The sequence below is a fragment of the Aulostomus chinensis genome, chromosome 8, assembly GCF_037954235.1.
Source record: "Aulostomus chinensis isolate RoL2024-O1b breed Wild chromosome 8, RoL_Achi_v1.0, whole genome shotgun sequence".
Lineage (NCBI taxonomy): Eukaryota > Metazoa > Chordata > Actinopteri > Syngnathiformes > Aulostomidae > Aulostomus > Aulostomus chinensis.
Genome location: NC_141327.1, coordinates 30,327,699 through 30,354,839, shown reverse-complemented (window position 1 = coordinate 30,354,839; position 27,141 = coordinate 30,327,699). Strand labels below are relative to the sequence as shown.

Sequence of the window (27,141 nt, the reverse complement as noted above, 5' to 3'; positions counted from 1 at the left end):
AGGTTTTTAGGTGAAAATGTTAGTCTTTAGTTTTGCTCATCTAAATGAGGGAGGCAGGACAAAACTAGGACATTGAACTCACCCCCTCCTGCACCAGCACTCCCCACCTGCCCACTCCTGACTCTTGCTGCTGTCTATTTTCATTCAACTTTGTCCTGTTTCCGGTCGTCACCCGGCGGTTCCCGGACCTCACTTGGCTCCGCTCATGAGGACGCAACCGCTAAACGAATGCAGTGAGACGGGGAGTTGCAGGTGGAAGGGAGAGGCTCCCCGCTAGAAACGATTCCAGAAAAACCTGTAAGACAAAAAAACGGAGTTTAAACGTGCAGACAAAAAATTATGAGAAAGTGGTCCTATGAAAGAGATGTGCACTAAATCAATCGCCGTAAAACATTTGGGATTAAACCCGCCCTTTCCGGACACGACACGTCACTTCCTCCCGGCAAGTCGCTGCTCCGTTGCCTAGGAACGCGTCTGCTAGAGAGAGGCACGAGGAGGTGCTCTTATCCGGAGGGAGAAAAAAACAAGAAGCGGAGCGAGCTATGGCGAACGCTCACCGGACAAACGTGTTGGTGACGTCATGTCTGAAGACGCCGGTGGACCCGCACACCAAGGCGCCGCTGGCCTCGTACGAGCGGGACAGAGTCCCGCCGCACGCGGACAACCGGGACTGCGAGGCGGAGGTAAAGAAAAACACTTTCCAGAGACCGGCGGTTAGTGACGCAGCCTGACGTCATTCAGCTAAAATACCAACGTCTCTACCAAGTGTTGTTATGAACGACTTCGTGGAAAAAAACTACCTTGTCTTTAATATTCACTCCCAGAAACTCAGACCTCCTTTAGGCGTGTGTTTGATTTGTGGCGTGGATTTCTTAAACGCGTCCAGTGGGAGGGGAGCAGGCTTGAACGGGTTGGAACCCACCAGACACGTCAGAAACCCGCTTCAGATGAGAGGCCTTGATAGTTTTTGGTACTTCGATCCGAGTTGTGTAACTGTGACGCAACCCTGGCAGGACGGCCAGCAGGCGGCCTCTGATCTCCTCGCCAAGCCGCTGCAGTGGCAGGGCGGCGCGGGGGGGCTGCGCTATTCCTGGACCTCCGTCTGGGCGGAACACCTGGCACCGCCCTCAGGTTGTAATCCCCAGGGTTTGTTCACGTGTAGGACGGAAACGCCGCTGATCCAGCAGCACTTCTGTTTTAGAAACGCTCCCAACAAGCGTCCATGCTAACGTGAGCGGTGATGACAGACACGTCATCCTGCTGCCGGTGCCCGTCGGTCTGAAGACACCTGCTGCCGGTGGCCGTCGGTCTGACGACACCTGCTGCCGGTGGCCGTCGGTCTGACGACACCTGCTGCCGGTGGCCGTCGGTCGGGCTCAGGTGCCCGCGGTGCTCCGCCATATGGTCCACGCCTCCGATGCGTCCAGATAATCGGTTTAACCGCAACCTGAAGTCCCTGAGCAGTCAAGATCTGCGCCTCAAATATGCCGATCTGTCTGGAAGGGCCTTGGTGTTCGCTGTGTTTCTGCTGTATTTCTGCTGTATTTCTGCTGTGTTTCTGCTGTATTTCTGCTGTATTTCTGCTGTGTTCTCGTCTACAGTGATCATAAAACGAGAAGCATTGCATCTCTGTTGTATGTTTACTTGATGCCAGTCACAGCGACCTTGACCTTTGACCATAGAACAATCAAACACATTTTCAGGTCATCCTGGCTTGGATGTTTGAACCATGTTTGAAGATATTTCCTCAAGATGTCCCTGAGATATCACGTTAACGAGAATGGGATGAAAAATCATCATGCTTTCACCTGCGTGGAGGTACAAATATCAAAGAAGTGTATATATACACACACATATATACACATATTGTGTTTACGTATGTACACGTATACATATGTGTGTATATATGTAAACATATATACACATGTATATATGTATACATATTCATGTGTATATATGTTTACATGTGTACACATATATACACATGTAAACATATATACATGTGTATATATGTTTACATGTGTATACATATATACACATGTATACATATATACACATGTAAACATATATTCTACAGTTCTACAATTCTCCAATTTCATTTAGCAGACGCTTTTGTCCAAAGCGACGTTCAACACAAGCAAGAATTCAGACTGAAGGAAAAGCCCATAGTAGCGCCAAAGTGCTTCAGTTGTGATTTGGTCACAGGTACTGCCATCTAGTGGCAGAAGAAGTGTCGCCCCCCCCCTCCCTCTTTTTTTTTTGTTTTTTTGACAAACATACAACATGACACAACCCAGTTAGTGCTACATAGTCACTAAGTGCTGGGTCTTGGACCCTCTGACTGATTCTACCCCAGGACAAAGAGGAGCAGAGTCAGGTTCAGTGCCTCGTGCTCTCTGAACAATTGAGTCTTCAATTGACTCTTAAAAGTAGAAAGGGACTCAGCAGAATGCACAGAGTTCAGTAGTTGGTTCCACCATTTGGGAACAACAGAAGAGAAGAGTCTGGCTAGAGATTTGGAGCAGCGCTGGGCTGGAAGCACCAGGCGGCTTTGGCATGCAGAGCGTAGTGGGCCAGAAGGAGAGTAGACCTGGATCAGGGATTCCAGGTAGGCTGGAGCCGTTCTTGGGATTGTTTTGTGAGCCAAGAGAAGTGCCTTGAATTTGATCCTGGCTGCCACTGGAAGCCAGTGAAGAGAAACCAGCAGCGGGGTGACATGTGCCCTTTTGGGCTGGCTGAAGACCAGACTGCTGCTGCATTCTGGATCATCTGCAGAGGCTTGAATGAGCCTGCAGGGAGGCCTGCCAGAAGAGAGTTGCAGTACTCAATGCGTGAGATGACAAGAGCCTGAACCAGAAGCTGTGTGGTCTGTTGGGTCAGGAAGGGTCTGATCTTCCTGATGTTGTAGAGGGCATAACGGCAAGACCGAGAAACTGAGGCCACATGAACCTTAAAGGTCAGCTGGTCATCAATCATGACACCCAGGTTTCTGGCTGAGTTTGTGGGCGCAAGTAGGCTCGAGTCAAGTTGGACACTGACCTGAGGCTGAACAGATGGACAAGCTGGAAAGACCATGAGTTCAGTCTTAGAGAGATTCAGTTGAAGGTGGCTTTCCTTCATATACACACATGTATGTTTACATATATACTCACATGTATACATACTGTATATACACACATATGTATACATATATACACACACGTATACATACTGTATATACACACATGTATGTTTACATATATACACACACGTATACATACTGTATATACACACATGTATGTTTACATATATACTCACACGTATACATACTGTATATACACACATGTATGTTTACATATATACACACACGTATACATACTGTATATACACACATACGTATACATATACACACACGTATACATACTGTATATACACACATATGTATACATATATACACACACGTATACATACTGTATATACACACATGTATGTTTACATATATACACACACGTATACATACTGTATATACACACATGTATGTTTACATATATACTCACACGTATACATACTATATATACACACATGTATGTTTACATATATACACACACGTATACATACTGTATATACACACATGTATGTTTACATATATACACACACGTATACATACTGTATATACACACATACGTATACATATACACACACGTATACATACTGTATATACACACATATGTATACATATATACAAACACGTATACATACTGTATATACACACATATACGTTAACATATATACACACACGTATACATACTGTATATACACACATGTATGTATACATATATATACATATATGTATACATATATGTATACATATATACACACACGTATACATACTGTATATACACACATGTATGTTTACATATATACACACACGTATACATACTGTATATACACACATGTATGTTTACATATATACTCACGTATACATACTGTATACACACACATGTATGTTTACATATATACACACACGTATACATACTGTATATACACACATACGTATACATATACACACACGTATACATACTGTATATACACACATATGTATACATATATACAAACACGTATACATACTGTATATACACACATGTATGTATACATATATACACACACGTATACATACTGTATATACACACATGTATGTATACATATATACACACACACGTATACATACTGTATATACACACATATATGTATACATATATACACATATATGTTTACATATATACACACACGTATACATACTGTATACACACACGTATCAGGAGAGATGGATGTATTTTATGTTTTATCTTAATTTTCCAATACAAAACATCACCAAGCCAAATCTCCATTAAAAAAAAAACAACATTTTACAAACATTTTATGGGTTGTAAGTTCGTTGTGTAGCACATAATTCTCACACCATGTTTCACAGTAAAAGGCTTAAAAGCTACTCTGCAGCTTCACAACCCATCTACTCTGCTCCTGGTAGAAGCTGATCCAGGTCATTACAGGTCATCATTTTATCACCTGATGACAACATGAGTCACGCCGCGTTGTTTGCTGTTTCCTGCCCTGCCCTCTGTCTAATGGGTAGCCTGTCAGTGAGGGTAAAAGGCTTTTATTTTGTGGTCTATTCAGCTGGAGTACGAGGACTCGGGCTCTGACTTCTGTGATGAAGTCTGTCTGCAGAAGGATTTCAGGTCAGCAGACCACCTCGACCTTACTGAAATCTTCTTCTCCAATGAGGAGTACTACAGCAAGCTAGAGGAACTGAAGAGAGCCCACCTGCGCACCATGGCTGAGCTGGAGAGCATGTACCAGCGGAAGCTGCAGCTGAAGGCCATGGCCCCGGTGGAGGCGGGACTCAGGTGGGTGGATGTCTGTTACAGCGAGAAGGGGAAAACGATTGGTGGATCTGAAGGTGCTGCTGTTGGAGGATGTAACACCAGACAGACGTACTGCATTGCTGATGTATGAATCTGTGCTATATGCTGGTCACAGTGACCTTGACCTTTAACCTCCAGGCCATTCTTGAGTCCCGGTGGCTGTTTGTGACGACTTTGAAGAAAGTGTCTTGAAGCATCCCTGCGATGTGGTGTAGAACAACTCCAGGCTGTTGCTGACTTGGAGGAATGGAACAAAAGTGTGCAACAATAAAAGTGTGTTTGTGTTCACATCAATGAAAACGTTCCCTTTGGTGCACTTTAAGTTACTGAGGCCCTGTTTCTGAAATCAGAGCAGAGTTTTCTACGCTTCCATTCTGTTTGGTTGGAGAAAAAAAGTGTATTTTGCCGTTCAGATGTGTAAATAATATGTTTAGCTGGAAGCTAATGGAGACGGACGGCTAACAACAGTTAAATTGTCCAAAAACGTCGGTCAACAACGTCTCCAGGTCGTCCGGTGTAATCCAGGCCTCTTTGATCCAGATGTGAGGTCAGAGATCCACTAACATTGCCAGATTTAAGAAGTATGATAACTCACAACAGCACTTCTGATGCTACTCTACCACGAGCAGGTACATGGATCATTTACTGTATCTGGTTCGCAGTTTTGAGGTTCTCCACATGTAGAAGCTAAAGCTTTATCATATCAAGATTCATCCATTTCTCTCTCTCATCAGGCTGCCGAGGGCAACCAGCAGCCCAGCAGCTACACACCGCTTGAGGAAGTCACTGTCTGCCATTGAACTGAGGAGAGGCTCTGGACTGTCCAACTCATCCGATGAAGCAGAAGCTACCAGCTATGATGTAGAGAAAGGCCTACTCTTCTCTCCCAAAGAACACATCAAGAACATGTGGCAAGACTTCAAGCTTTCTCCTCACAACCGCCACCTGTCATCCTCGCTGCCAGGAGACCAGGGGAACACAACAAAAAACAGAAGCGGTAAAAAGAAGCAGGGGTCTAAAGATGACAAGCAGGAGCCTTGGAAACACAGAGTGACCGTCCCAAAACCTTTCCAGATGATGTTGCGTGAGGCTGAGAGGCAAAAGCGTGGCATTAAGACACGCTCAGAGATCGAACGGGAGAATGCAGAGCTGCGACGGCAGCTGGAGCAACTGACGGAATGCCAGATGAAGTTCCGTGCCAGTCCTGTACCAGCACATGTTCACCTTCCACTGTATGAGGAACTGCAGGAGCGAAAAGATCAACGACGTAGAAACATAGGAGAAGAGCGGCATCTTCGAACCGTTCAGAAGCCCTTCAGCTTCCTGGAAAGAGAGCGACTGAAGAAGGAGCAGAAGCAGCTGTACCACCCTCAGCCCTCCACCCAGGAGAAGGCCAAACCCTTCAAGGCCAAGCCCGTGCCCAGGTCTGTGTATGCAGCAGCCTCTGGGGAGCAGATGAGAGAGGAGCAGCTGTATCGCTCCATCAAGACACAAATGAGAGCCCAAGAGTTGCTCCACAGTGCTTCGCTACCTCCCAGCATGCTCGCACGGCGACTCAGCGAACGCAAGAAGGCCAAAGATGGCAGTGCAGAGTCCTGTGGGGACAGCTTCTCCCACAGGCCCCAGATAAACAACCAGGTCCCAGACTTTGACGCCAGTTACAGACGCTTCCAAAGGCACCTGGAAAAACGAAAAGAGGTGAAGCCTACAACTGCATGTGAACCCTTTGAATTAAGAACATCACAAATCTCCTCACACCGTAAACGCATCCTGGCCGACATTGAGAAAGAACAGAGCAGCCCTCGGACGCTGCGCTGGCCATACATCAGCCCGGGATCAGCTCGGACGCCAAACTCGAGCCTTTGTTCTTCCCTCTCTGGTAGCCTGGAGCTCCTGCCTGCTAAAGTCACAGATGCCACAAAGAGGCGCCACGAGGCTGTGAGGTAGCGTTGTTGGTGTCCAAAGACATCGTCCGTCCTCACTGTAGATGAGCTAGCAAGCGCCTCAGACCTCCTCCTCAGCTGTAGTGGCCTCCAAAGTCTCAATGTTTCACATTTTTGTGGAACTCCCTTGTCCTGTCATCCCTGCAGTGTCAACCCCCCCACCCCCAACATTTTAACACCCAAAAGCTGATTCCTGTACCTCAACTGTCACCAAAGACCCTCCGCCAAACCCTTGATGACTGGGTTGTCTCCCTGAGTAGACAGGTGCTGGAGCAGAGGAAGAAGGTAGAGGAAGAGGAGGAGCGCTGGAAGGAGAGACAGAAGCAGAGGGAGAGGAAGCTGCAGAGGGTGGTGTTGAAGCGCGCCCAGGCCAACGACCCCCATCTGGCACTCTCACAGACCCACCAGAACAAACTCAAAGAATTCAGGTAATGTGTTCACATTTCCTAAAAACAATTGCAGCTGTAAATGGAGTCGCGATGTCTGAAGAAGATGATTCATCATCCTGGGTCCTTGACAGAAAACAAGACCGCCAGCGCAGGAAGGAGTACCAGCAGGAGATTAAAGAGATCCAGGCCAGAGTGCAGGGCAGGCCGCTGCTGTTGGAGCAGGTCGCACAGGTGAACATGAAGCTGTGAATCTGCCGATTAAACATCACTGATTGACTGCCATGACAAACAGATGTGCTGTCAGTCACCCTCCACCAAAAAAAGCCCAAACCAACACTTTTACACAGCAGATTATTGACCACATCCCAGCTCCACTTGCTGGTCTGACTGCTGTCTACGGTGAGGTCTCTCTGTCCGTACGTCTGCCAACAGCACACTAACGCACTTCAGTGATGCGTCAGAAAATAGCCAAGAAAGAGAGAAAATCCACAAGCCTACAACCAGGGGCGAACCCAGCGACGTGTATTAATGTGATACTGGCTGTGTGATGACAGGCCTCCGCAGATTACTGCAGGACTGTTGTTGACGGGTTGTGTGTGTAAGAAACGATGTAATTGGAGCTTTCTGAACATACGCAGAAAAACGCCAAGCAGGCAGCAGAGAGGCGCTTCACGGATGCCCTGCAAGGATGTGATCTGACTGAGGAGTTTATCAGCAGAAAGGCAGTTAGAGCAGGATCTTCACGCCAAGGGTCCTCGTCCAGTGACGGCCAGGAAAGGTACACCTCTGACGCCATTGCAGCAAAGTACCTGCTGCACTCAAGCCAACAAAGCTGAGAACATGAGAGAAACTGTCAGAGTTGGAGTTTCTCAACTCTTCATTCTACGAAATAATTAAATCATTTGCAGCAACATTTCACCAAATACTCAGCACACATTTTCTTGCTAATGCTTTTCCCAGTGTGTTGTGTTGATGTCAAGAGGAGGAGTCACGAATAACCAGGTGTTTCTTCCTGTCTGTGAGACTAAATTGAGGGCTGAAAAAGAACAAATTTGAGTGGAAGATCATTTCATGAATGGCACCTGTTGTCTTTCTTACCTTAGAATGAATATTGAACGTTCCATCTTTTAAAAACTTTGCCTTTGCTGCAGATGTTGTTGCTGATTGCAAATAACATTTACATCTGTGTGAAGAGAATCATGGAGAGAAAGCTGTTCATCGGAAGCTGCTCTGTTGACTCTGCCTTTCTGTTGGTTAGTGAACAGAAGGAACCCGGCGGGGAACATGAACCTGTTCACTACCGAAAGGTCTTCCTGGACGATGAAGACAAGGAAGAAGAGGAGAAGGAAGAGAGAGATGGCGAGGACGCCGGCAGCCGCTGCTCAGATGAGGATCACGATGGGGACGCACACCACTCCGATGAAAGCTGCCACTACTCTGACGATCACGAGAGCTACTCGGACGATGACGAGCATGACGTCGACTCCAGGCAGCAGGAAGCAGGAGAGGAATGAAGTTCATACACAAATGACTGGAACGCTGCGGTGGAAGCTGCTTGTTCGTGGAACGTCATTGTAGATGTTTCCATTAATATGGAATCTAAGAATGTCAAACGTAGTGTACATCTGTAACTAACGATTGTTTTTACTGGTCCCTCATGATGGAAGTGAAAGTCACCCAAAGTGAGTCATCGTTGCCACCTGATGGAACAATCCACCAACACGAGGCTTTCATTTTGGGATTGCAAAGCTCCATTGTGCAACAGTGTACACTGATGTGTGAGTGACTATGCTCCGTTGTCCAGGTCATTGATCAAAAAAGGATCAAACGAGGCAACTGGACTCAATCCTCTTGTAAGTGAAAAAGAGGATTGAGTCCAGTTGCCTCGTTTGATCCTTTTTTGAGGGTTGTACACTGATCAGCCAAACAATTCAAACCAATGACAGGTTCCATGTTCAGCAGAGCACAACAGCCACCGACTGATGAACCTGGGAAGGTATCTGGCGGTTGACCATCTTGTATTACATTCAGTAGCAAACTGGCCAGTGGCTGCAATGTTCTGGCTGATGGGTGATGTAAGAACCAAAGTCACTGCAAAGTTCTGGGCTCAGGATTCAGGCGTTGTTGTAAATGTTATCTCACTATTACTCTTGGTTGGGGAACTTTGAATGTCACATAACTGACGGACGTAAAAGGGAGGAATCCGGCAACAATCGCACGCCACTTAACCAGAGGACTTTCACCGTTACATTCGTGATGCGAGACATTGTCACCGAGGCAGTGTTGAAGTGTTTGGAAGGAGGGACAAGGTGCTGCGGGTGGAGAAGCTACTGACCTGAGCCGCAGACGTGGCGGAGGAATGAAGAATAAATAATAAACCAGCATCATCATTGTTCCTGTTTGGAGTGAACAACCTGCATCAAGTATTGCACGTTAATCGAGGCTCGTTTTTGAACTTCCAACGTGTTGAACAAGGCAGCTGATGTTTGAGCAACTATTGGCTATGACAGCGTACATAAATAAAATGATAAACATTGTGCACAGGTAAGCAAATGGCAAATAATTTCGTGCACAACCTTGTCACAGCAGATATTCTGATTTACTGACATGAACAACAGTGTTCCAGCATCCAAAACTCACCAATCCACATCACCTCCCTCACTGAAAACAATCTACAACAATGTTCCTCATTTCTAACTGCTGACAAATACATACGAGATGTCCCAGGGTTTACTGAAATGTCTGCGCTCAACTTTTCAGAGGTTGTAATTGGGAACACGGCTCCGTCACGGATCATGCTAGTTGTTATGTGACAAACTCACATTTGAATCGGGTGACAAAATGAAATTGGGCTTTTACAGCAGTAAACTCCAACCCGGCTGAGAGTCGCTTAGATTCAAAAAGGAGGAACTGGATCACCGATTGCTGCGTGACAGGGAATTTAGCTGATAAATTGCAGCTTTTTCGTTGTTAATTTTCAGTTTTCAGTAATTTTTGGGGGCTTTCTCTCCACAATCTACAATTAATTGTATTATTTCAGAGTAGGACGACACACTCAGAAATTTAAATACTTTCATGTTTCATTTAAAACTATTTGTGAACAAAGTGTGTAAAGTGATCATCCCGCTGTCCGAGAGAGAACTCGTTCATGTCGTTATGAATTTAAGGTTCACTGGAGGTCAAACAGAGGGAAGATGGGGGAGATTGACAGCTCCACCCAGCCTATGACTAAGCGTGACGACGATCACGCCACAACCAATCAGAAGCCGCGCGGGCGGATACATAGTCCAAATTTTACGCGGCGCGCGGCGGGCCGAAACACCGAGAATGAATATCCCGGTCACAACCGGTTTCAGCCGGTCCGTGGTTGGAAGCATGAGCTGAGGGAAGAGCACACTTGCACGCACTAAAACATCTCTGCTCTCCAACTGTGTGCGAATAGAAGCAGAAATAAAACGAGACTATTTCACCTGGTGATTCTGACTCGGAATACGGCTCCAAGTGCTACTCCGTGTTGTTAGCTTAGCTTACATTAGCCCGCAGACCTAAATAATCACTGACTTTAGCATTAGCACGCTAAGTTGCTGTTAGCATGGTGGGAGTTGACTGGAATCACCGGTAGCTTGAGAAATATACGTGGTGGAAGAGGAGAGGCAGAGGTCTGCGGAGGGCCTTTAATGCATCGGCAGGTATCGATAAATATCTTACACAGCTTCCTTTCCTCAATCTGCAGTAGTTTTGTCTAGGAAAGCTAGCATTAGCTTCTGGCTAACTTGGACTGGGGCGTTTTTAAGCGTGTGCAATGAACTACACGCGTGTGTGAGCGCAGGATTAATATTTCGGTCTTCACCTTCGAGTTGCACCATTCTAGTTTTCGGCGAGCGGACAGGACATACCAGGTGAGTTACTTTTGGTTAACGTTCACTTACCCAGCGTGGGCTAGCCTCACCATCCACCAGTCTGAAGGGTGGGGTTTTGTTTTGGTTTTGGTTTTGGGTTTTTTTGAGGGGGGGGTGTACTTATTGAACATGTCGCGACCTCCAGGTTTTGTTTTCCTATCATGAAGATATTTAAATGCGTCCACACGGGTCCACGGGTCGGACTGTGGCGTAGACATCTGCTACCTGCACCAAGTCGTCCATGTGGGGGCGCTGTTCCCTCGGTTGCGTCAGTCGCTGTCAAACTGAAACCACGAGGACTGGTGGATATTGACACAGACAGACACGTGTTAATACGTCTATCAGTGGTCCTCAACAAGAAACTGCTGTGACACATGATGGAGAAACGAACGAAAATACGGTCTGTTTTTGATTTAACATGAACACAACAGTAGTTGTTTTTTAAAGTTGCCTGCTTTGTAGGCTGTTGTGGGAGACGTTAGTGGGCGGCATGGCTCAGGATAGAGTGGCGGTCTAGCAACCAAAGGGTCGCTGGTTCGATCCCCGACCCCGGTGACCATGTCCAAGTGTCCTTGAGCAAGATACTGAACCCATAATTGCTCCTGATGAGCAGGTTGGTGCCTTGCATGGCAGCTCCACCATCAGTGAGTGAACGGGTGAATGAGACGACACTGTAAAGAGCTTGGAGTGCCGCTAAGGTAGAAAAGTGCTCTATAAAATTGAGTCCATTTACCATTTTAGTGACCTCTACATATTTCAGTAATGTCTTAACTATTGCTGTGCGCTGTCACGGTTAAAGAAGAAGTCCTTCCTCCTTCCCTCAGACTCTCTATGCCAGCAGAAATGACGATGTTGGCGGACCACCCAGCCAGGCAGCTGCTGGACTTCAGTCAGAAACTGGACATCAGCCTGCTGGACAATGTTGTCAACTCCATGTACCACGACATCGGGTCCCAGGTGAGGGCGGCGGTGAGGACTCGCTTCTAGTCCGAGTGTCTGGTTCAGACTTGTGTGGACTTGATGTTGTTTAGCCATTAGAAACAAGTTAGTAGTTCTTTGTATGTGGTTACCTACACACAGCTATCTGGTTTAAGTAAGATGTGGTGGAGATTGAACATATGCAGTTAAGGAGGAACCATTTAACGATGAGTTTTCTGTGTTCTTGCAGCAACGAGTAGCCCAAGAAGTGCTCACTAACCTGAAGGACCACCCAGACGCCTGGACCAGGGTCGACACCATCCTGGAGTTTTCCCAGAATATGAAAACGAAGGTACCTGATGTACACAGAGCTGACCTGACCGCTTGTCTAGTCTCCCAGAAGCAATGTAATAATGTCAGTTTGGGTGCCGTCAACCATGTGTCGGCCATCACCTGCCTCAGTGTTTTTAATTGAAAGATTTCTGATTTTTCTGTCTGTTTTCCCTTCAGTATTATGCACTGCAAATTCTTGAGACTGTTATCAAAACGCGCTGGAAGATTCTTCCAAGAAATCAGTGTGAAGGTAAAGTCAGCTTGAATTGTTTCCTGTGTTGTTGCTTGTCAGGGAAATATCATGTCAGCTACCTAACAGAATAACACGGCTCTGTTTCAGGAATCAAGAAGTATGTTGTCGGCTTAATCATCAAGACTTCCTCTGATCCTGCAAACATGGAGGTTTGTGGCCTGAAGAAACTGCAGTTTGAACTTCGTGTCATGTAAATGAGCTCATGAAATATCAACCTTTGCATTAACAGAAAGAGGGAGTGTACATCTCAAAACTCAACATGATCCTCGTACAGGTAAATGGACAAAAGTCATCTCGTGGTACACTTTGTGACGTCGTGTGATGAGGCTGATGAGCTCCTCCTGTCTGGTTTGGTTTAGATCCTGAAGCAGGAGTGGCCCAAACATTGGCCCACCTTCATCAGCGACATTGTGGGTGCGAGCCGGACCAGCGAGAGTCTCTGTCAGAACAACATGATCATCCTCAAACTGCTCAGCGAGGAGGTCTTTGACTTCTCCAGTGGCCAGATGACCCAGGTGAAGGCCAAGCACCTGAAAGACAGGTACGCAATCCATTCAAAGACTTGGCAGTACATTTTCCCATTGATTGGAAGAGGGAATTCCCTATTACCGCATGTACTAAAAATAATAATCAATTTTGATCAGTTATTTAACAGTTGCTCATCATCACAGGACACATCACACTTCCTTATTGCTCCTGTAAGACTGAATGTCTTAATGAAGTGGTTTGTTGCCAATAAATTATCCTTGAATGAAGTGTGTTTGTGAACCTTTGAAGTAAATATCAAATTAAAATTATGCTCCATGAAAATGCATATCTGCTGCATTGTCTGATCAAGTGCATGGGCTCAGCTGGTTTTGGGTCATCGACCCACAAAAACCCCAGGTACCATCTGCAAGTTATACACAATATAAGACCTAGAATGTGAGTGGGCTCCAATCAAAGACTTATTTCACCTCTCTGAAAATGTCAGACACACAAAATTCACCAAAACACCAAAGACGATGCCTGAGAGCAAAAAGGAACGAAAGAGTCTTGTCGACGTCTTGTTGTCCTGTGTTTGTACTCTGTCGTTCTGAAATAAGCTGCGTTAATGACGTGTCAGCTGGCAGCTGTGTTCTAGCAGTGACGGCATCCCTCTGCTCCCCGGAGACGAGTCTCGCCATGTCTGCTTGTCACTCGTTTCTCTCACCATCTTCTCTCTTGTGTCCTTCAGCATGTGCAATGAGTTTTCCCAAATATTCCAGCTGTGCCAGTTTGTAATGGTAAGGACCAAACTGTCATCGACATCCGTCTTCAGTGTAATAAACACTGCAATTTATTCTTCATACAGTATTTGTTTCTGCGTCTGTGTAGGAAAACTCCCAGAATGCCCCATTGGTTCATGCCACGCTGGAAACTCTCCTGCGCTTCCTGAACTGGATTCCTCTGGGTTACATCTTTGAGACCAAGCTGATCAGCACTCTGGTCTACAAGGTGAACCAGTCAACACTCATCTCATATCAATGACTATGAAGTTCTAGACACAAATGCTGTTCGAGACATTAAAACAGTATGTGGCAGGTTACAGTAAGCTTTTTATTCACTCTTAATAAACTGAGCTGGAAGCAGCTGAATGGTTTTCTGTCATCGACAGCAGAGATGTAACGTTCAGCAGTCCCCAAGGACAAAAACTCTCAAGCCAATTCAACAAATATACACGTCATGACCCACTGCTGCGTGAACAGGGCTACACGGCTCACGTAAAAAATAGAATGTGAACTTTAGATAAGTTCAAAATCAAATATAAGCCTGGTGTATAATCATGAATATGTAAGGAGCATGTGAAGATTGTGCTGTGACTCTTGCTTTTTCATCAAGTAACATCTTGTCTGTTTCTCACAAGTCAGAAATGCAACCAGTTTTCCTGCGAGGGACCATTTTAATCGTGTGTGTTGAGAGGAAACGCAGGCAGGACAGTTTCATGAGTGGCTCTTCGGTGTGTTTCAGTTCTTGAACGTGCCCATGTTTCGCAACGTGACGCTCAAGTGCCTGACAGAAATTGCTGGCGTGAGCGTCAACCAGTACGAGGAGCAGTTTGTCAACCTGTTTACCCTCACCATGTGCCAGCTCAAACAAGTACGCGCGCGCACACACACACACACACACACACACACACACAGAATCACTCAGAATGCTGCCTAATTGAATTGCACTTCGTCTAATTTCACTCAAACACAGTGGCATGTGGAGAGAGTTCAGGACACAAACACTGATAGATGAACTTCTCACTTACCTGAAATCCCACATAGACATAATTAAACTGCAAGCTGGTGATTAGAGGACACTGAGTGAAGGTACAAATACACACTGCTGTAAGAAGATGAAACAAATTTGGAGCATTTCTACAAAAATCATTTTCCAAATTCCAGAAAGTTAAGATTGAAATGTGCAGTATGGTTGAAATAAAACCCATCTTTAATATGAGGTCCTGCAACAAAACAAACACTAAAGCTGTAATTACAGGAAAACTACAGTGTGAAAGCAATGTTGTCTTTGGGTTAGATGCTGCCTTTGAACACTAACATACGAGTGGCCTACGCCAACGGGAAGGATGACGAGCAGAACTTCATTCAGAACCTCAGCTTGTTTCTCTGCACTTTCCTGAAAGAACATGGTCAGCTGATCGAGAAGAGGCCAAACCTGCGAGAGACGCTCATGGAGGTAGGATCCCGAGACAACCAATGCCATATAGAACAGTGAACCGAAGCAATCTAGATGGGGAAAAGAAACTAACCACTCCAAACCAGGAGCTTTTAGCCACGAGGATTACACGTTTGGGACCAGTCCAGTGGGGCGGCCCACCTTCCCTGTGGCAGATAATCAGGGCTGCAGCAGGCTGAGGTGTGGACAGAAACGGGAACAATGTTTTCAGTTGCACTTGAATTGTGAAAAGACTAGTAGCTCCTTGTGTATTCAGGAAAGTCTGTCAAGAAAAATTAAATGGAAGTGGACATCAACGTGGCTTCTGGTACAGCCTCCTTAGCCTTTCACTATGATAAGAGCCAGCAGAAATATGCTACCTGTGTGTAACCCAGCACAGTGAGTAGACATCTAAAGAAAAATGGTAACATTATTTTAGTCTTTTGTATGTTCGGCTTCAGAAAAATAAGAGCTTTCATTTCCCACAATGCAACTTAATGCATCTTTTAGTTGGACTGTCCATGGCTGACAGCAGCAGCCTCGTTCTCACCCACCTCCCGTTTGTCACTGCTGACTGGGCTTCAGAGATGTGCGCTTCTTCTGGTTTGTCTGATGTTGATATTCCAGAAACAGATCACACCTGCACTAAATCACAGGCCACCAAGCAGGTCACAGTGGGAGCTGTTGGTAGTGTGACCTCTCTGCCCTTTGACCCACCTGCAGGCCCTCCACTACATGCTGCTGGTGTCTGAGGTGGAGGAGACAGAGATCTTCAAGATCTGTCTGGAGTACTGGAACCACCTTGCTGCAGAGCTCTACAGGGAGAGTCCCTTCTCCACCTCCAGTACCCCGCTGCTGTCAGATGTCCCGCCACGCAGACACCTCTACCTGCCCGTTCTCTCCCAGGTGCTTAACACTTACTTTGCTGACAAGACTAAACCTGAAAAATTTAACCTTAAAACATCACCACCATCTGTTGGGTTTTTTTTTGGTTTTTTTCAATAGAACATATGTTAACTGTATTTGAAGTTGTGACGAAAGCTTTTAACCCTTGCACGTAACATTCACATCATGGGCTGGGTTTCAGATGAGGCGGATATGGTCACGAGGCTCTGACTGCCTGTTCACACCTGTCATGCTCTTCTACTTGGTGTTGGCAGGTGCGTTTGCTGATGGTGAGCCGCATGGCCAAACCAGAGGAGGTGCTGGTGGTGGAGAACGACCAGGGCGAGGTGGTCCGGGAGTTCATGAAAGACACAGACGCCATCAACCTCTACAAGAACATGAGGGAGACGCTCGGTAAGTCCCTGCACGTCTCTGGCAGTAACTCTCTCACTCTGTATGTTCCATGTAGTGTTTGGTTTTGTGCTGTTTACAGATTAAAGTCATGTCACGACATTCACGTCTGTCAGGAACAGAAGTCCAACACCAGTACACCTCCAAAGTTACTGCATGTAAAGCGGCCAGTATGTTTGTTTCATCTTTCTGTGTCTGTAGTGTATCTGACCCACCTGGACTATGCAGACACTGAACGCATCATGACCGAAAAGCTCCACAACCAGGTGAACGGTACCGAGTGGTCTTGGAGGAACCTGAACATGCTCTGCTGGGCCATTGGCTCCATCAGCGGGGCAATGCACGAAGAAGATGAGAAGAGGTTCCTGGTCACTGTTATTAAGGTGATTGTCATCAAGCAGCTGCTTTCAGGGGAAAAACTAAGAAGAACACTTGACGTGACAGTGTCTGACCAGCTAGTGAGCATTTAGCTGCTAAAGAGCCAGATGTTTCCCTCCAGTGGTGTAGAGAATAAAAAGGGCTGAACTCAGAGTCAGCAGGTGCCAGGCACTCAGAATTAAGATGTGGCAGTTGAACGACTACATTTGATGCTGTCCCTCTTTAAGAGTCGTTCTTACTGATATCAACTTGGGCTCAATTTTCCTTCAAACTTGTCGCCTATTCTACCCTCCACTTGTCCTGTGTACTGTTGCTAATTACGATGTGTTTTGTGGTCAGGATCTTCTGGGATTGTGTGAGCAGAAGAGAGGGAAGGACAACAAGGCCATCATTGCATCCAACATCATGTACATCGTGGGCCAGTACCCTCGCTTCCTGAGGGCCCACTGGAAGTTCCTCAAAACTGTTGTCAACAAGCTGTTTGAGTTCATGCATGGTGAGAAGCGCTCCATACGTACCTCTCCAAAGCCCTTCCCACTGACCAGGGCCAACTCCATAGTTCCTCGGGGAAATTTTCTTGGGGCGACAATTCATTTCACGACTGTTATCACACGCAAAACAATACATGCTTCACACGCACACAGGAGGCAACATTGTCAGCAACACGCAAGAGACAGTTCAAAAATAATGAGGACGACGTCGATGATGCGTTTGGCCTTCATATTGTTATGCGTAGCCTGTGTATAAATGCCTGTTTGTTTGATCACAGTGATGCTGATCAGGAGTTCGTATAGTTCAGGTAGACAAGGTGCATCACAGCACAGGTCACATGAACCCTGGAACAAGCAGGATGTCCCCCAGTTGTTAGCTCTGGTGGCAAGTGTTATTGAACATGCACACACGTGTGCATCTATGTATGTGTGCATGTATGGTTTGATCATTTTTAGCCTGAAAGGGTTCCACAGAAGTGTGTGTTGATTTTTATCTGCTCACGTCTCTGAGCTGGAGCCCTGATGTGTGGAGCCAAACCATTGTGCGAATGACTTTGGCTCATCAGTAGGTTTTGTGGCCTCTTGTCAACAGAGACTCACGATGGTGTGCAGGACATGGCCTGTGACACTTTTATCAAGATTGCACAGAAGTGTCGTCGCCATTTTGTCCAGGTTCAGGTGGGCGAGGTGATGCCCTTCATTGATGAGATCCTCAACAACATCAACACCATCATCTGTGACCTGCAGCCACTGCAGGTCAGTCCCCTCTTTGTTCCTCCAAACCTGTTTTCAGCCTCAGATGTAATTCCCGTCCTCTGCGTCTGTCCACAGGTCCACACGTTCTATGAGGCCGTCGGCTACATGATCGGGGCGCAGACCGACCAGGCAGTTCAGGAGCTTCTGATAGAGAAGTACATGATGCTGCCTAATCAAGTGTGGGACAGCATCATCCAGCAGGCCACCAAGGTGATCAGAGACCCCATGTTCTCCTTCTGTAGGCTGTAACCTACTTTTGTTAAAAACTGAAACTTTATGGAATTGCGGACTTTGTGCTGCAGAATGTGGACATCCTGAAGGATGCAGAGACGGTGCGTCAGTTGGGAAGCATCCTAAAAACAAATGTCCGAGCCTGCAAAGCTGTGGGGCATCCATTTGTAGTTCAGCTGGGGCGAATATACCTTGATATGCTGAATGTCTACAAGTGTCTCAGTGAAAACATCTCTTCAGCTGTCCAAACCAATGGTCAGTGTGTGTGTGTGTGTGTGTGTGGGGAGGGGGATCAGATGTATTTGATTATTTATTTGAATACAAAAGCCTTCCAGTGTTGTAATTATTTCTGGATCATTTAACCAGGGGAGATGGTGACCAAGCAGCCTCTGATCAGAAGTATGAGGACGGTGAAGAGAGAGACTCTGAAGCTGATCTCAGGCTGGGTCAGTCGCTCCAACGACCCTCAGATGGTGAGTCTGGCCTCGGCTCATTTTGCTCACGCACTCTAACAGATGGTCAAGCACAAGAGTGTTCATGAGACTGAACCGCTGCTGTAACTGAGAGAAAACTGCACTCACATTTTGGAGTTGTTCCCAGTTCCCCTAGCAAACAGTGGTCATGATGTATGTGATGAGCCAAAGTAGTTTAGTAAATCTTAAGGTTTAACTTGGGTTGCAGGCCACAGTCACAGGGTTCTTGACTCCCACAGCCTTGTTTGACAGACTTGGTGAACTTGAGATTGTGTTCATTTTAGCAGGCGCTCAATTCCCTATAGATGTTAAAGAGATATTCAGTTGTTCCGTATGGGAGTGAACCCACTGTCTCTGGTCTTCAGGCCACGTCCAACGGTGTTGGTTGAAATATTTCACTGCTGCTAGATTGAGAGTAGGGCTGAACGATTTTGAGAAAAAATCTAATCGCGATAATTTTGAGCAATATTGCAATTGCGATTCATTCGCGATATATATTTTATTTTATTCTTTTAGTTTTCCCATATAGCATCGTATAGGTGTCGGTGGTGGCTGTCCAAGTGCTGACGGAGGTTTGTGGTGTCACCTCGGGATGTCGCGACTTTACGACGACAGGTCCTGCATAAAACGTTCTTTTGTTGGACGTCGGTGATTTCGTAACCAAAATAATCCCATAAGATTGAAGTGCTTGATTTCTTTCTGATTAAATCAGGCGGAGTTCCTTCTGTCTCAAGCTCTGCTGCAGACGCTGTGCTTGCTACTGTCGCAACGCCGGGTTCACGTAAAGCGTTCCCTTGTTATTGAACAGACACCTGGGATTGGTCAGAATAGAGAGCGCAGCACTTGTGATTGGTGAGCACGACTGTCGCTCAAGTAGGACGGCAATTGCTGCAGTGTCGTAAACACTGGATCAGACTCGCTTCGATTGAATATAAGGATTGAAAAAATAAAAATCGCAGCCGTTGCGATTCACAAATTGCGTTTTTTTTCAAAACGCAATTTCAGTTTCAAAACGATTAATCGTTCAGCCCTAATTGAGTCTTCCTCAGACGCTCCATAGAAGACTGAGGCGTCACTGGTCACTCGCCTCTCACGTCCCTGAGGTCACTGTGTAGTGGAGGGCCCTCGAAACGCAGTCACACTTGGAGTTTTGGTTTCATTCTCTTTTCCACAGAGACCTCAAGTGAGTCGTGGTTCAAAGGTATATTTATGACTTGCATCCATAATCATGTCATTAAGGCTCGATTGCACCGGTGAGCCCAAAACAAAGGCTGGTCCAAACATTAAAACACATAAGAAATATGGCAAATCACTCATGTGCTTTGGTGGGATGGTTGCCAGCAAGAATGCAGCACCTCTTAAAAAAAATGAATCAAATTGTGCTTCACTTGATACATGTTTTGATAATTGCATTCAAAAGTTAATTTCCATTTTTTTCCAATGGAGGCTTGAATCCAGTTCTTCTAAAGTCCTTTGTTGTAAATGTGCCCATGTTGTCTTCAGGTGGCAGAAAACTTTGTCCCCCCCCTGCTGGAGGCGGTGCTCATTGATTACCAGAGGAACGTCCCAGCGGCCAGGGAGCCCGAGGTCCTCAGCACCATGGCAACCATCGTCAACAAGCTGGGAGTCCACATTACAGGGGAAATCCCCAAGATCTTCGACGCTGTCTTCGAGTGCACTTTGAACATGATTAACAAGGTCTGTTGGAGTCATGAAATCACAAGAAAAGCAATCCCTCATCAGACGAGCTGCTTGTGTTGGTCCTGGAGCTTCATGCTTGTTGGTTTTCTAACTATTGTCCACAAACTTGGTTTTTCCTTCTGTGCCATCAGGACTTTGAGGAATTCCCAGAACACAGAACCCATTTCTTCTACCTCCTTCAAGCAGCCACTTCTCAGTGCTTCCCAGCGTTCTTGTCCATCGCCCCAGCCCAGTTCAAACTGATCCTGGACTCCATCATCTGGGCCTTCAAGCACACGATGAGGAACGTTGCAGACACAGGTCTGGACTGATGAAAACCCATTCTGCCAGATTTAGACTTCAGGCAAACCCAGATAACCTAGTAGCCTGATAGGAAGCAGAGGTGTCCACTCAGTACACCCCATTAGGTTCTGTCTGACATTGGCTGTGTTCTAAATGTGTTCAGGTGGAACCTGCAAGGACACTAGACTGTCTGCAAGTTGTTTCTTGTTCTGTGAGAAACTGCGCCAAAGGGTTACTTTGCCATGAGGGCATCGGAATAAAGTTGAAGTAGAACCTTACTGTATAGAGTCGGGATGCAAACCTGCAGCGAACACCCAGGAAGTGCAGGTGTCGATGTTTAGAAGCACTCGTGCAACTGATGATTTCTCAAGCAAGAAACTGCAGTCTTTTATCAAGATGTCACAGAAGTGTTGGTGGAGGTTTCAGGTTCAAAGATCTGAATCCAGGCAAAGAACCCAGAGAAGCAGAGGAACTGAAGGAATTGGCTCCATAATTTAGAATTATCTGAGCCTCATAAGTACAGACATGAATCAGGAGGAACCACACACGAGTCCCTCTGGTAGAATCCCAGAATACCATGAAAATAACAATCACCTGCACACAAACGTGTTCTGAGAGTGTCATGAGAACAGAGAACAAAGAAAGAAGAGCTTCAGTCTGGATGATGATGAAGGTGCACCACAAAAGAAACCCAGTATCAATGTGCTTTCACATTTATCAAAGTTTATGCATTTATGCTAAGCAGTTGTTGTGTAATTAGCACCACAAATACTCAGTCTTGCCAAAACCTGCACTGTTTGTATTCACTATTTGCTTAAAAGTGGAAAGGGGGGCAAAATGTGGCCTTGGGTGCAGCAGAATGAAGCATGTCCTCTCAGATACCTGGATAAGATGCTATGTGATGAGCTGATGAAGGCTGTATGTGTTCTGGAGATCGTTTTTCTGATGTGTTCCCGTCTAACAAGGGTCGCCTGGTCTCCCGCAGGTCTCCAGATCCTCTACACACTCCTGCAGAACGTGTCAGCTGAAGAAGCCGCCGCTCAGAGCTTCTACCAGACATACTTCTGTGACATCCTGCAGCACATCTTCTCTGTGGTCACAGACACGTCTCACACTGCAGGTAGACGGACACACCTGTTGAGGAGAGACGGGAACCTAACTGTCAAAGTCCAAAGATTCTGTTCCGTTTGAAGACTTTTTAAAACCGATGCCACTCGTTTCCTCAGTTGCTCTGTCAATATGGAAGAGATTCTTTAATGGTCAGCTAATGTCACTAAAACCGCTCCTATCCTGGTGACCTGTCCGCAGGTCTGACCATGCACGCCACCATCCTGGCCTACATGTTCAACCTGGTGGAGGAGGGGAAGGTCAGTGTGGCCCTGAGTGCCGCCAGCCCCGCCAACAACCAGGCACATGTCCAGGAGTACATCGCCAACCTGCTGAAGACAGCCTTCCCACACCTGCAAGAGTACGTGTTGGTTACGTCTAAATTACATCTTCTACCGGTACTTGTACCCGTACTAATGTGTACTAGACATCGGTGATGTCTGATCAGCTTGTGGAGTCTCCCACTCACTCTAGCCCTGTGGGAACCAATGACACTTCCTGCTCTCAGAAAAAAATACCACACTTGAATTAGCAGCCCAAATTAGTTACTAGTTCTGTTAATGAAACTTACTTACATCATATGTGTTGCTGAACCCCCCACCCACCCCCCACCTCCATGTGTCTGAACGTGTCATCTCCAGTGCCCAGGTGAAGGTGTTTGTTACGGGTCTGTTCAGTCTGAATCAGGACATCCCGGCATTCAAGGAACACCTGAGAGACTTCCTGGTGCAGATCAAGGTGAGTGGAACCAGAGATGATGTCACGACGGTGAAAGGAATTCTGGGTGGTTTACCACAAACGTACAAGCGTGTAGTTTCTGTGCTCAGAAAACTGACTCTGGAGTTCAGAGGCTGATGTGGAGGTTCTGGTCCTTGCTCCTGGTCTGCCTGTCTCCAGAAGCTATGTAATGTGTAAGTGATAGGACGAGTGGTAGTTGGATGAGGATGTCGAGTCGTAATAACTTCTGCTAGCTTGGAGCTTGGACCCTCAAGCAGGTTTACATGAGGACGGTCCTGTCCCGATCCCTTCACACCCAACACGTGACTTAGCCTCCTGCCTCCTGTGTGGAGTTTGCCTGATCTCTGCTGGGTGAGTGTACTCCTGTTGATGCTTCTGACCATGACACCACCACCACCTGCTGGTCCGTAGAGGACAGGCGGAGAATGAATGTCCCTGTTTGTAGGTTCAATGGCAACCTGACTTCTTATAAAGCACCTGAACCTGGGCGCGCAGGTGGATGCGCTGCTCGTCTCACGATTACGTTACGCCCTTATTTATTTGCCACATCTGCTTTTGTGAAGCCTTGTCACATTTTCTTATCAACTTTTCTACCTCAGCCACATTTTTTCTGTGCCAGTGGAGGCGCTCCTGTCAGATTTCAGATGATTTTGTGTGAACTCGGGGAATATTTGAGCAGAGGTGCTCTGTGGTCGAGTCTGTGGTTCAGTTTAGTTGGAGTTAAATCTATATTGTATGTACTTGCATTCTCTGGATGAAATGTTCAAGTTTCTAACTGCACGGTTTGTCGTGAATTGTTGTAAAATTGGGTCCACTGGTGAACCCAGGCTTAGACTCTACATTTGCTTCACTGCAGGAGTTTGCCGGCGAGGACACGACGGATCTGTTCCTGGAGGAGAGGGAGGCGTCTCTGCGCCAGGCCCAGGAGGAGAAGCACAAGCTCCAGATGTCTGTGCCTGGCATCCTCAACCCCCACGAGCTGCCTGAGGAGATGTGTGACTAAAGTGGCAGCCTGAGAGGACACCGCTGTTGGGCTCTCAGGTGTCTTAGTGGGAGTGTGTTTTGAAAAGAATGAGGGGCCAGAGGACGGACCCCAACACTCGGTTGTATGTCGACCAAATCAATGTCAATATGTAAATGAAGTTTGCCCCCGACTGTCTCAATCCTGGTGCAGGTTATTTCCTGCTGAAACTTATTTTATAGATTTCTTTTGTCCGTAACAAACTTTTTTTGTTTTGTTTTTGTTAATTGGCTAATGAAGGCTTTATAATTGGCCATTTATTACTTTTCCTGCATGAAATTGAGATTAAAGTTTGTTGTTTTTTTATCCCCCCATTTGTTAATATGTAATATAAAATGTTGGAACACTTGCCCTAGACTTGTGGCTTCAGAAGCAGCGCAGGATGAAGGCGACGCTCAAGGGTTGATTTACTTCCTGGCTTCCTTTTGTTGCCTTGTTTTGGTTTTTCCGTGTGTTGACTGTTTGTTTGCTCTCTTACTGACTCTCTGGGTGGGCGGAGCTTCAGTTGTACGGTTGTTGGAGAAGGAAGGCTGTGTGCATATCATCCTGTTTGTAAAGCTGTCTTAGTACTCTGAGAATATAAAGTTGGCTATTTTTACAAAAGCGACTGTGAGACTTGTTTCTTTCCTCAGAAGGTCAGACGTAACGTAGCGGCTTGCAGGCAGAAGCAGGAGCCGCATTGCGATGACAAACACCAGAGGAATCATCGTAAATCTCACTGAATTTTGGTAGTCTGGAGAAGATGACTTCTGTCATAGGCAGGTCACATGACCTGGAACTGAATACCAGTCCGTTTTTTTTCCCACTGTGCTTTATTTAACGTGCTAAATGTGTTTGGATGACAGGGTATTCCTGAAATTGACAAACTGAAGAATATCTTTATGGGAAAGAACGTGAACAAAACACAACGGGTCAATTCCAAGGTGAGTGATGGCCTTCATCAGATGTTCAGAAGGAGCAGATGACATCGGTGGACGAGGTCTGCAGGAATACGCTTCAGAGATCAAAACTCATGTCAGACATTCCTTTTACTCGTTTAAAAGCGGGTATTTTTGAGGACTACTGCACCACCACCACCACCCCACACACACACACACACACACACACCACCACTCTCCATCACTGACAGGATCCACACGCTGGTGCAACGAGCTTTAGGATTCCCCGACTCCCTCCAAACACGCTGGTGCACGTCCATCTGATGAGCTCAGGTGGGTGAGGTGTGCACCTGTGGCTCAGGCTCGTCATCCCTCCGCTCAGATGTGGCACTGCTGATGAAGCCCATGATCGCCCCCCTGCTCAGATTTGGTGATTTCACATCATTTGCTGCATCTTCAATCTCTGAGGTCTGCAAGTGCAGCTCCACCTCCTCGCCCAGTAACTCTTCCTGAGGAAGACTCAGCCTGCCCAGGAGCTCCCGGCTCTGTGACGTCATCTCCAGCAGTGAGAGCAGAGTTGACGGTCTCTGCGACTTCTGCGACCATCAGATCCAGAGTTTCAGAGCCGACCTCAATGCAGCGGAACTAGACTGCAGCAGAGGCCTCACCCAGACCGGCCTGACCCGCCCCCACTGGCACCAAACATGGACTCCCTTGTTATCGGCTGTTGGGAAAAAGTTTTGTTTCACCCTGAAATGTGATCACCATGACAACGATGCGCTAATTGTCTTTAAAATATATTAATGTCTTGTGTCAATATTTTTATAGTGCCAAAGTAAAGAGCAGTACTTATAGTGCCACATTTTTGAAATATTTTTAGTACATTTGTTAGAATATTTTGCCACATAACTATAAATATTAAATGGTGAAATGTGCATTCGTGACTTCACGTTAATTTCCTGCATTTCACTGTCTAATTAACTACTGTTAGTACTAACAGTAGTGGCGGTACGAACAGTAGTTAAAGTACCTACTGCCACTACTGTTAGTACTAACAGTAGTACTAACAGTAGTGGCGGTACGAACAGTAGTTAAAGTACCTACTGCCACTACTGTTAGTACTAACAGTAGTTAAAGTACCTACTTGGCGGTACGAACAGTAGTTAAAGTACCTACTGCCACTACTGTTAGTACGAACAGTAGTTAAAGTACCTACTGCCACTACTGTTAGTACTAACAGTAGTGGCGGTACTAACAGTAGTTAAAGTACCTACTGCCACTACTGTTAGTACTAACAGTAGTTAAAGTACCTACTGCCACTACTGTTAGTACTAACAGTACTTCACGCATATTGATCGTTGAACATTTTTGCGTCTGTCACGGAGAGAGGGTCCTTACGTGACTTCATAGAGGCAGATATCGCGATATTACCGAAGAAAAACGAACGGTTGGAGGAGACGGGACGGAAAGTGCCGAACCACGGACACGCTGTGTCGCCCCCCGCCCCTCCTTTTTAAACATGGCTGCTGTGTCTACTCTCTGAAGTGTCGCTCAGATTGGAGCCTGACTCGGTTTCTAGCTTCCACCACATCTCAGTCTTTGCTGTTCATCAACGTGGCTCGGATGCGGAACGCCTTCGACACTTTCCTGCCTCGCGCGGTCTCAGCCGGTGGAATAACCTTCATCCATCTCTGCCTCCACCGGGCCTCCTTTTAACCCACAAACAACCAGCTGCTAGCCAACAACTGTCTCCGGTGCGATGGTTTGAGAAGGTGCACTCAGTTGTCCTCTTCATGAACAATGTGTGAAAATTGCGCCGAGCTGGTGGAGGTTTTAAATGAAAGTAAGTCAACAAAATCTTCTGTTTACTCAGCAGATGAAGCGGAACATGCGGCTTGACGTTAATGGGAGCATGTTAGCTCAGCTGGCTAAGTTAGCGAAAATGAACTTTCTTGTTGAGCTTTTTCCGCGGTCTAAACAGACGAACGACAGTCCATGCTTTTTCTACATATTTTGCAAGCCGGTGTTAATAAAGTCTTGTTTTTTAAGTCATGTTTGTTTTTTCTTCCCGAATTATTTCAGGCCTGTCTACCAAAAAAAAGCTACACAGAACTCCCTCTAGCTTAGCTAGCTAGCTGCCATCTCAACACAAACCCCGATCACCCCCATCCTTTTTACTGCGCGACATTACAGCTGGATAGCGCGAGAGACTGTGCGAGTGATGCCCCTGCTGCTAACTGCCCCTGCCCTCAGCTGGAGGCGAGCTAGTGCAGCTAGCCTCCAGCCTGACTTTGTTTGATGTGTTTGTCAGGTCGCTCCACTCGCTGTCCACTCCGCGTCCGTCCATTGTTGTGTGTCTGCTCACGTCCACCTCCCTCAGTGCTGCGTTAACCACCAGTAACGCTCCGACGGGCAATAATCTGGCCTCCAAGCGACGCACTGATTGCCCGAGCTGTGTTTTGGGGGAG

The 27,141-nt window shown here is 46.4% G+C and overlaps 3 protein-coding genes across 7 annotated transcripts in view; all 3 read left to right on the top strand.

Annotated features, from left to right (window-relative positions):
- The first annotated feature begins 441 nt into the window (after positions 1 to 441).
- On the top strand, positions 442 to 9,787 carry fam161a (FAM161 centrosomal protein A). Its single transcript, XM_086212394.1, has 7 exons — positions 442 to 683; positions 4,657 to 4,886; positions 5,639 to 6,847; positions 7,108 to 7,275; positions 7,368 to 7,467; positions 7,875 to 8,014; positions 8,495 to 9,787. Exons 1-7 carry the CDS (start codon positions 543 to 545, stop codon positions 8,748 to 8,750), a joined length of 2,244 nt encoding a protein of 747 aa, XP_086068520.1. The 5' UTR covers positions 442 to 542; the 3' UTR covers positions 8,751 to 9,787.
- Positions 9,788 to 10,546: 759 nt separating this feature from the next.
- xpo1a (exportin 1 (CRM1 homolog, yeast) a) lies at positions 10,547 to 24,398 on the top strand. 4 transcript variants are annotated; one of them, XM_086212390.1, is made up of 26 exons: positions 10,547 to 11,135; positions 11,749 to 11,833; positions 11,960 to 12,092; positions 12,304 to 12,405; positions 12,564 to 12,636; positions 12,727 to 12,788; positions 12,869 to 12,913; positions 12,999 to 13,180; positions 13,856 to 13,904; positions 13,996 to 14,115; positions 14,629 to 14,757; positions 15,184 to 15,342; positions 16,045 to 16,227; positions 16,482 to 16,620; positions 16,819 to 17,000; positions 17,335 to 17,491; positions 18,079 to 18,242; positions 18,318 to 18,452; positions 18,545 to 18,728; positions 18,840 to 18,946; positions 20,450 to 20,644; positions 20,779 to 20,947; positions 21,915 to 22,049; positions 22,238 to 22,397; positions 22,678 to 22,774; positions 23,631 to 24,398. In XM_086212390.1, exons 2-26 carry the CDS (start codon positions 11,796 to 11,798, stop codon positions 23,775 to 23,777), a joined length of 3,246 nt encoding a protein of 1,081 aa, XP_086068516.1. In that variant the 5' UTR covers positions 10,547 to 11,135; positions 11,749 to 11,795; the 3' UTR covers positions 23,778 to 24,398. The 4 variants fall into 4 exon arrangements, with proteins under 4 accessions (XP_086068516.1, XP_086068518.1, XP_086068519.1 ...); XM_086212392.1 differs by lacking the exon at positions 11,749 to 11,833 and having other exon boundaries at positions 10,547 to 10,925; XM_086212393.1 differs by lacking the exon at positions 11,749 to 11,833 and having other exon boundaries at positions 11,977 to 12,092.
- Positions 24,399 to 26,134: 1,736 nt separating this feature from the next.
- usp34 (ubiquitin specific peptidase 34) overlaps positions 26,135 to 27,141 on the top strand; it is a 64,007-nt gene continuing 63,000 nt past the window's right edge. Inside the window, exon 1 of one of the 2 annotated variants that reach the window (XM_086212388.1) lies at positions 26,135 to 26,516. In XM_086212388.1, coding sequence (XP_086068514.1) covers positions 26,474 to 26,516 — 43 coding nt within the window. In that variant the 5' untranslated portion in view covers positions 26,135 to 26,473. The remainder of the gene's footprint in view (positions 26,517 to 27,141) is intronic. The other variant, XM_086212389.1, reaches the window with a different exon arrangement.